This window comes from Anneissia japonica, unplaced genomic scaffold (genome assembly GCF_011630105.1).
Source record: "Anneissia japonica isolate Jap-2015-1 unplaced genomic scaffold, ASM1163010v1 scaffold287957_len1322810_cov207, whole genome shotgun sequence".
NCBI lineage: Eukaryota > Metazoa > Echinodermata > Crinoidea > Comatulida > Comatulidae > Anneissia > Anneissia japonica.
Genome location: NW_022683022.1, coordinates 113,235 through 123,723, shown reverse-complemented (window position 1 = coordinate 123,723; position 10,489 = coordinate 113,235). Strand labels below are relative to the sequence as shown.

The window sequence follows — 10,489 nt, the reverse complement described above, 5'->3', positions numbered from 1 at the left end:
TTATTACAGCATACTAAAGTCAGCATCAGATATTTTGTGTTTGATAAGTTATGTGCCAAACGTACAGTATTTTGTCTATAAGACAAGTTTTGATTAGACATGTCAAATGAATTGGTATCAGGTACAAATAAGCAATATTGGTTTCAGCAGTTGCAGACTTCATCAGGATGGGGAAGAAATTATTTTTAACAAACTGTCAACCTCACACAAGTATATTATACAGTATAAAAAATAATAATTTATTGGTAGTTATACTGTTGGTGAAATTTTAAATTAATTACAAACAGATTTTTACTAGAAACTAAAAAAATAAAATCCACCCTGCTATAATATTTTCAGTTAAAAATTAACACAAACAATCTGGGAATTAGCCATACGTTTAGAATGCGTCATACAATTTTAACCTTATGTAATTATACTACTGATTAGGCTAAAGCAAGCCAAAGTCCATTATAAAACTTACTACTGTGCTATGACTACATAGAAAAGACTATATTCAGTGTTTTTTTTAAGTTAATATTTGTTTTCCAAATCAGTAATTGCTACAAAGGTAGATAAAAGCATATCAAGAATAATCGTTCATCATTGATATGACTTATAACAAGGTTGATGTTTGTTTACATTTTAAGAATCGGTTTTAATTACACTTGATATTATTGAAAGGACAGCCGTACTTCTCATGACATGTGGATGGGCAGGAAATTTTACATCGGCAGATTCTGACTGGCTTATGGAACACTCTTTTTACACCGACATCCCACCATATTCCTACCAAGATTAACGTCATCTACCAGTACACACAAGCAAATTCCTAAAAGTTTTTTAATTTTAATACAAACCTTATCTAACCCTTGGCCTATATTTCTTCTCGGTTTGTTGTATTTGGAACATTCACAAATGAATGGTAAGGGATGAATGCTTAATATTTTTACACAGAGGTCCCTTCACACAGATATGATGTAGCAAAGGATTCGCTAAGAATATTTAATAATAAATTATTGACACACTGTGCAACAATTTGCCTCCAGGGAATTGCTCTACTGTGAACCAAGCAGGGTTGTAACTGTAGAAAACTATAGGTGGATGATAGACATTTTAATGGTGGGTGGGTGATAACATTGGTAAACTCCAAATAATAAGAGTGAATTTTACGAATGGAAAAGAGGGTCAATAAGGGTGGGTGGAATGCCACGAAATTAGCTTTAGACACAACGCAGAGAGCAGAGTTGGATTAGTTGTACAACCTTGATATGAATGGCGGTCGTCCAACACAGCAAGTGCCCGGCTTAATATATCTGCATACAGTGTTTTCACTGTGGATCACGCATACATTATAATTTTATATCTTATGTTAAATAGATTGCATAATAAGCACCGTTCCAGTAGAGGTTTGGTGGGAAAATACTTCCAATATGAAGAATTAATCTACCTTTCTCAGTAACACAATTCATGTTAAAATACAAGTTTCCTTTTAAAATCAAGTCAAGATTAACAGTACAGTAAGCACTACAAAGTATTTCTGTATTAGTATTTGTTATCAAGAGAATCATTGATTACAGTACGATCAAATCTCTTGAGCAGAGATGAAGACGCCATATTGCGAGCCTGTGTACACACCTTCGCCATCTGACCTAGGGGTCAAGCATGGAAAATTCCAAGACAGAAGTCAAGTCACCTATTCTCATATACTTCCTCATCCAATGCTTAATATGTTAATGGTAACAGGCTTGTTTTGTACTGGGAGGGGATCTGCCACTCTTCTTGTATCTTGTACTTAGCAGTAAATTCTTCACAACTGTCTGCTAGGGACTGGTCACTAAAAGCTACCACATGTGCTGCATTTTACTGTCATCTTCCATAAAGGTCACTGCCCAATTCTTTTCTACAAAAACAGTGCTAAAAACCTGGCGGTTGGGCCTACCATGAGACATATTGCAACGAGTCCAAGACGTTTTGCCTACTTAAGACCACTTTCATTGGTAACAAGACTGAATTCTCGCACATCTACACAAGGTATATAAATGTGTTGATATTATTCTCATCTCGTTTCATGTACTTATGCTCGATAAGCCACTCAATTTGTTCCTTTATCATTTTCTTTTGAGGCAAGAACATGTTCTTTAAAATTTCTACTAATTCCGTTTGCAACTGTGCATTGCTTATTGTCTTTCGCATCTTCATAATCTTTACTATTGCTTCCTGTAAGAAAATATAAGGAAAAAAAAACAAATTAACATCTTTCATTTATTAATTATCTGATAGCAAGTTAGTTCTTCACCTCTTATTAGGATATAAACCACCGAACCCAACCCATAAATGTTTATACAAACTTCAATCATACAGTAAAACTCAAAATTGAAGCCCAATGGGCCTTATTTCGAAAAAAACTCTATCTCGAATTGAAGCCCCCTCTTCAAGATAGCATTGGCTATTTTTCGAGATAGTACAGTACCGAAAGGTCCACTGATTAATCTCAGATAATATAGTATAATACATACTCCAAGTATCGAAATACATGCCATCGTGTCGGGATTCAATATTTCGACATTAATATGTCATCATCAGGAATGTACAGTACACACAATGTACATGAATTTCAAGGAATTAAAAACAAAGTTGATTTCTGATGACTGTTTTTTTTTTTTTTTTCTGCCTCACAATTAAATATTGAATCCTTCTTGTTTACCTGTGTCCTAAGAATCCTGAGTTGAACTATGCTTTCTTTCTCTTCCTCTCCACTTCGTTCAGACGACAGCTGCAGTCGACCAATTAGATTGATTTTACCTCTTTTCTGTACCTTGCCATTTTTTCTGTAAGTGGGAAGAAGACAAACTTTGTAAATCAAATAAGGGGGTAAGTCTGTGTGTTGTTCAGGTGTAAATAATTTGTGCTGATGTCACTATTCTACATATATATTAATAACATAATGTCAGCGACTGTGCAAAAAACTTCTTGAGGGCAATCATTAAAATGAGATGCAAGGAATTCTTTATATTACAGAGTTATGAAAGGCTGTTCATAACAGCAATTACTACTAAACATAGTATTGAAAATTTTAAAGATTTGAATGTGTTTCAAGAAAAACTGCCTACAAAGGCATAAACTGGCCACTCACTGCCTTGTACGACCATCGGCCGACAAATCAAACCCTGCTTCCTGTGGGTGCTACATGATGCGATGTCATCTGCTGATTGTTGGTGGCTGTCCAAATGGATGGATTTCAATTTATCACTTCTGCTTTACATCTTGTTTTTATGAATTGATTGATTGGCTTGACTGATTGATTGATGAGTTGATTGACCGATTAATTATTGACTGATGTGAAAACTTATTTATACTCACATTACAGCAAACTCTTGATTCACCCAAAACATCGTGCTTTCTGTAAAATCCTTTGGTGACTTTGCTTCTGGACAACATTGCACAACCTGTCTTCTAAGCTTTGCAAATGCAATTAGTGACTGAAATAAAAGCAGAGAAAATTTTCAAAAAAATTAAAAATCAACTTTTTGCTCTACTACAAATTTGTCTGTCTCTCTTTCAATCTTAACCCTTGGTCAGACTATCAAAATTTACACTTTACATGTGACATGCCTAAATAAGGTCATGATGACATCACATCATAACCATATATAGGCATGTCATGACTATATATGGGCATACAGCAGCAATCTGATAGTCTGGAAAAGGCTTTAGTGGATTTATAATGACATCCTTGCTTTGATTTCAATGTTCCTGAGTTTACACACTGCAAATATAAACTTTATAATGAGTTGATTCAAACGTGTGTGGTAACGCAACGATTGACCGCCAAACACGGAGATCTCTGTGTTTCAGGTTTTTTTACAGAATAAGATAGATGTGGTAATTAACGACATGTACTAACGATTTGAACACTATATTCAGTCTGGACTATTAAGTATTTCACTATTTGTTTGTTTACATTAGCGTAGAGCGGTATTGATTTCCTTTCACGAAATCAAAGTGTTTGGTATCATTGTAAAGCTAAAATGTTTGTAGTTATTGTAATATTCACTACATGTCAATCTGATCACATACGCACTCTCAATGAGCTTTGGAAAAGTGTTAAAATTTGCCTAAAAGTCTGGCGGTGGCTGATACTATTTTTTCAAACCCCTGGCGGTCAGAGTGTTAATGATAAAAAAAAAATGAAATCATAAAAAAATGAATAAAAGAAGATGTAGCTTAGCTTACCCATAGTGTCTTCCTTAGCTCACTCTCTGGTAGTTCAGTAGCAAGTTTCAGATTTTCAAATGATATCTTTTCCAATGGACGTTGATTCCATGCAAATAATACGGCCATTTGAAACGTTGTTACCTCAATATCGAAAATACCAACTTGATTCCTAAACGTAATCTGTTTCATAAAATAAAAACATTATTTAAAAAAAAAAAATCAATAATGTATATTCTCTTACTCGATAAATTGAACATTAGAAAAATTTGATATTATTTTGCCAACAATGGCTTAAATGGTATTTCTCTCTATATTGTATGTTATGCAATATTCCAAGAATACCATTAAAGAAACAAGTCAGTAGGAAGTTTTGGGTTCATATTTAGATAGGGATAATTTCTTTTTCAAACCACTATATAACGTTGATAATACTGATGATAATGGTGATGATAATGATAATGGTAATAATGATAATGAAGTTGATGATTATAATGATGATAATAGAGATGATGATACTTATGATGGTGATTATGATGATGTTAATAATAATAATGATGATGATGATTATGATTACAATCTTAACTTACAGATCCATTGGACATTAGATGATGCCACTGTAGTTTCCTTCCATTGTGAGTATTGCGGTAAAATTCCTCCACTTCTGGAATAAAGTCCTCCAGTTCAACTGGCAATGAGACTGGGACCCTTTCACTACTCCTCATCCATGCACCAGCATTCAGGATCTTAATGTTGATGTTATCTAAAATAAAAATAATAAAAAATAAATATGATATATATATATACAAATTTTATCCATGCACCAGCATTCAGGATCTTAATGTTGATGTTATATATATATACATATATATATATATATACATACATATATAATATTAAATAATAATAATAATAATAAACTATTCTTCATTCAAATTTGTTAGAATGAAAATTCTAGGAGACAATATTTTTTTGAAAGTAAAACATCATGTGTCAATTCTATGCCTTTTCACAAGTCCAGCCAATTAGAGACAGCAATGTACTCACCAGACACATTGCCTGTGTTGTTCCTATGCATCTCCTTGAACGACTGATTCATGTCCTCACTCACTTTGATATCTTGGAACATCCTGGCGAGCTTATTAACATAATCTGCAGGCATGCCCACCTCCTGATAAAAAATTAACAAAATAACAACAATAACATTAAGTCCTGTCCAGACTATGAGTTTTATTTGACAAAAACATGTGACATGCCTAAATATGGTCATGATGACATCACATCATGACCATATATAGGCATGTCATGACTATATATGGGCATACAACAGTTTTTTGACAAAGAAAATTTGAGAGTGTGGAGACAGCCTTTTGATAACTGTACTATATACGAGGACAACAGTAACAACAACAATATAATAAAATTCACTTATGATGTTTGGTAAGACTTTCCTCTAATAACTTCGTCCATATGATGATACTAAGCTATTTAAAGTTTATTTAATCAATCAAGTTAATAAATCAACTGATAAAACAAGAAAAAAATATTATTTCATTTGAATGGAAATGGAAACGTTATTAACTACAGGTAAATATATTAATGAACTAAACAAGCAAAACAGGTACATTTTATATTTAAAATGATTAATAGTGAAAAAAATATCCACATCTTGATCGGTGCAGCTAAGAAAAAAAAGTCATCGGATTGGACTACTTGGACCCCTCTGTTATCCACTCTTTTAAACTTCAACCCGGAGGAATATAACATACCCTGAGCCATTCCACCATGTTTTCTTCCTTCTCGCTGTCAGCTGATGTGTCCAGGATAAGTCGTCGGGTTAGGTGAGCTTTGTGGTACCTCATAAACACATCTTTGTTTTGTACATACTTTAGCACCAGGAGCTGGTTGTAAATGAAGCAAAGGCAAACAAACGTTTGTTAACATTGCTGTTGCTACATTTGGTTACATATTTTCATCTGCATGCTTTTATACAAAAATATTAAATATTATAAAAATATTAATATTTTTATACAAAGTTTTTATAAGTGCTTTGCAAATGATAATTTTAATAATTTGTTTGTTAAATATTTTTGTTTCTTTGGTTGGTACTGGAGGGCTTCAAGACAGATGGGCATTGCCCACTTTTGAGAAATCAACAAGACACTGCTAAGGTGTTAAGTATTTTCATGTTCATATGTGTAAATTTTAATTAAATGGTTGAAATGAATAATAATATAATATAATTATAATTTATTCAACATTTCACTTTTATAACAGTGGCAACACACAATCAAATGGTGCAGTCAATCTCAAACTAAGAAAGGCAAAAAAAACAAAAAAAAAAAAAAAAAAAAAATGAACAAATTTCTCTTATTAAAGAAACATAATCAATTTAGACAAGGCTTAAAAAAGTATCTACGTAAACTAAACAGTGATTAAACAAAAAACAAAAGTCTTAACAATTAGGCCTATTAAATACTGTGGAACAAAAAAAAGTATCAATGAAAACAAAATTAAAATTAAAAAAAACCAAAAGGCTTAACAGTTAGGCCTATTAAATACTGAAGAACAAAGAAAAGTAACTTAGAGCAACAATGTAAAATTAAACCAGTTTAAAAAATGAACGAATAAAAGACCAATGTTCTTGCTTGTGTCCTTGTGTATGTAAGCCTTTAAAAGAAAGTTTAGCAGATAAGAAAGTATAATACATACTCCAAGTATTGAAATACACGCCATCGTGTTGGGATTCAATATTTCGACATTAATTATGTCATCATCAGGAATCAGTGTTCATTAAATCTACTGTTAATATTTACTTACCACATTTTTCAGCTTAGATTCAATTTCATCTGAGGTAAGCTTTTTGCTAACTTGTGTCTTCCTTAGAAGCATATCACAATAGTTGGCTAACAGTTCTGGACATTTGGATTCAGGCTGTGTTTTACTGCTTACACTGAAAAACAAAATATTCTTTAAAATATTTCCCAAGTTTAAAATGACTTGTATAATAATAAGATATTTATTGGCTTCAAGGTGCAGTTACATAATGATAATAGAGAAGTTTATGGTGATCTTTGTGAGATTTATTTGGGAAAATATTACTACAACAATCAAACACAGCAGAAATATATAAGATGGGCGTAGTCAAAATAATATAGCAAAAATGTTATTTCTTTCTGCTTTTGTAGAAGAAAACTGATTTTACTCTAAGTATAATACTCTATGGTACATTTGTCTTTTTATATTTTTGTTCTCCCTGATAATTTATGGTGCAGCATGAAAAACGTGTGTTTTTATTCGATGGGCCAGTGGCTTAAAGAAATCAAAAACGACTTTGTGTCCAAATTATGACATTCAATAGAAATTTGAAACTTGTATACGGTGAGGAAACCTTCATACCGATGAGGTAATTTTGAAATCTTGTTACATGTTCTGCTCATTAAAGGGCCCATTCTTGGGGCCTCTGGTGTTGGTCAAAAAAACATTCCGTGTCCTTTAAGGGTGGGGGATGGAGGGGGCCTGGTTTTAGCCAGTGGAGACTCAGGCCAATACAGAAATTTGATGATGAGTAAATTGAATAACTGACAGACTGATTTTACTAAACCTATAACTGATTAATAATTAAACTGTTACTGAATTGAATACCAAAATAAATTTCATATACATTTTACTTGACAATAAACTAAACTTGACACTATTGTGACAAACACTGAGAATTTAACAATTGACTTACGATTTACTCTTTGTAGGTAATTCTAGTCTAAACACTTGTGTGTCATTTACAACATGTTTATATGCCTATAAGAAACAAATACAAAACAGCAATTATTAACTTTTGTGTAATTCATCATTATTTATTATAAAAAAAGAAGAATTAAATATAAAAAGACAGGTATATTACAGATATATTTGACTTACTTTATCCCTAGCAGTAAGAAATCTTGGGTCATCGTTAAATGCTTCTTTCACTAACGTACTAAATCGATTGAAAAGCTTTAACAACTGCTCTACATACTTCTCCGAATCCTGATAATTAAAAAAATAAACACATTAAACTAATAATATTGTTACTAACAATAATAATATCATTAATTAAAATAATATTAAAAATCAAGATAATTTCATTACTAGGCATAACCTCTATAATTAGTGTACTCGCACAAAAGATATGGTATGCAAACATACTCAGCAGATATGCAGGCATTTCACTGTATTGTCTCCAAAATGTTTGAAATTAACGGCTTCTATTTTCAAAATCATTTATTTTCTTACGTTTTTTTTGTCTAATTAAATATTTAAATATTAAATTTAAATAACTAAATATTAATAAAACAAAATAATAAAATTAACAAGAATATGATTTATTATAATGCGAGCCTGCGTCACTCCTATAATATGATGCAATTACAAAAATTCTTATTAACAGCAAAATGAAAACTAACAAGTAAATAATAATAACAATTACAATTTTTTACAGTCATATAATTATAGTGTTAGGATTATCCATATATTTATGCTATTTGCTAATATTTTTAGTATGATTGCATGCAATGTTTACAAGCCTTGTTTATTTGCTTATGCCACTCATTATTAATGTAAGATTTGCAAGTGAAAATAAACTTACAGTATTGATAAATTGATTGATTGATATCTAGTCGAGGGTACACGCTATGGGTGCACGCACCTCCAAGAATTACTTGTGTGCCCCCCCACCCCCGAAATCACAGTCAAGTAGTTAAAAATCAGCACCCCCACTTCAAGACTTCTAGATACGCCACTGGTTGATGGATATGAATTGGAATGTAAAGAAAACGTTTGTAATATAAAAAGCGTACATACGGTTGTGATGACGTCCGCGGCAGCTACCATGTCGGCAAGACCTGAATGTATGATGTGCTGCTCAAGATCTTGTAGCATTGGGTTGATTCCATCGCTAACACGATCCATTAAACGAAACATTAGGTTTAGTTCTAGAAGAATAATAAACATTATTACATTTGATCCTTCCTCATCATCTTTGGTTAAATATAATTATTATGAAACATCTTGAATAATACATTTTACCAGATACATTCAATCATTTTAATGGCTATTATTTTTAAATATTTATGCAAATACTATTGTTAATTAAAATTATTTATTCCAAAAAACACATACCTGTAAAATGATTAATTATATATAATTATCATCAATATAATTGACAGTGAAAGTTGATTCTCTATACAAAGATATGTCAATTACATATTGAGAAATATTGAGTCTCTTCAGTAAATAGAACTGGGGGAATATATGGGTCTCATACAGTAGTTCAGTTAGTAGAGCAAGCTTGGGTTAAATTTTTGATGATGTTTTTTTAATATTTAGTTAGTAACAATAAAATTTAAATATATTTTAAAATTATAAAATATAACAATGATTAATCTCAGTAAAATACTTGAAAAAATATATCAATAAACTGTTTCTTCATATACCAACTGATTATGTATTTGATGGGTTTTTCATATTATGTGAGTAACAATACATGGTTGAATGGTTATTTTTACAATAATAAAATATAGATTGTACTTACTGACAGTTTCATTGGTTTTGATCATAGGCGCACACTCTCTGAGGATTTCATCACGGAATGAGGTAACCAGCACGTTGACACAGGACTCAATAAGCTACAATACCATCAAAATAATTACAAATGCTGCAATTTAGTTGCAAGCATTATTAGGAACCCTGTTTTAGAGGACACCGTTGAGACCAGAAAAGCTGTCCCTTGCAAAGAGATTAGTCATAGTGTTCGAAGATATACAGTATTTTCCTTCATTTCGTAGCCGAAAAAGTGTACCTGTAGTTAGTATGTGGTTACGTTTCAGGCTAGTTCTTAACGTTTAGGAGGGGAGGGGGAAGCCTTAATTCAATTAAGTGTTTTGTGCCTTGCTGCATACATGATATAAAACAATTTTTTAACATACCAAGAGTTTATACTATATAAACAACGTCTAACAAAACATAATAATAATCTCAAATATTTTCACCTATTCATTGTGATGTATGAACATGAACAAAATTCTTGTACCAGAACGTACATTTAATGGTTTACAAGAACCTTGACCTTTAATAAGGCGCACATGTCCATCTCAGAGAGCTGCTGGCGGCTCCATTTCCACCAGCAAAGAGCAGCAGTCTCTTCTGCATTTTCTTTTATTATTATTATTATTATTATTATTATTATTATTATTATTATTATTATTATTATTTTAATGTTTTGATTTTTTTCATAATATTTCTTATATATATATATATA

The 10,489-nt window shown here is 31.7% G+C and overlaps 1 protein-coding gene across 1 annotated transcript in view; it reads right to left on the bottom strand.

Moving 5' to 3' along the window:
• Positions 1 to 1,213: 1,213 nt before the first annotated feature.
• The window catches only part of LOC117117362 (cullin-5-like), a 19,701-nt gene continuing 10,425 nt past the window's right edge, over positions 1,214 to 10,489 (bottom strand). The window contains exons 8-19 of the mRNA XM_033261677.1: positions 9,764 to 9,857; positions 9,034 to 9,164; positions 8,113 to 8,220; positions 7,928 to 7,992; positions 7,015 to 7,147; positions 5,964 to 6,095; positions 5,242 to 5,365; positions 4,785 to 4,957; positions 4,216 to 4,377; positions 3,343 to 3,461; positions 2,687 to 2,810; positions 1,214 to 2,199 (exon numbers count right to left, since the gene is read on the bottom strand). Of these exons, the coding sequence (XP_033117568.1) occupies positions 2,005 to 2,199; positions 2,687 to 2,810; positions 3,343 to 3,461; positions 4,216 to 4,377; positions 4,785 to 4,957; positions 5,242 to 5,365; positions 5,964 to 6,095; positions 7,015 to 7,147; positions 7,928 to 7,992; positions 8,113 to 8,220; positions 9,034 to 9,164; positions 9,764 to 9,857 (1,560 nt within the window). The 3' untranslated portion in view covers positions 1,214 to 2,004. The remainder of the gene's footprint in view (positions 2,200 to 2,686; positions 2,811 to 3,342; positions 3,462 to 4,215; positions 4,378 to 4,784; positions 4,958 to 5,241; positions 5,366 to 5,963; positions 6,096 to 7,014; positions 7,148 to 7,927; positions 7,993 to 8,112; positions 8,221 to 9,033; positions 9,165 to 9,763; positions 9,858 to 10,489) is intronic.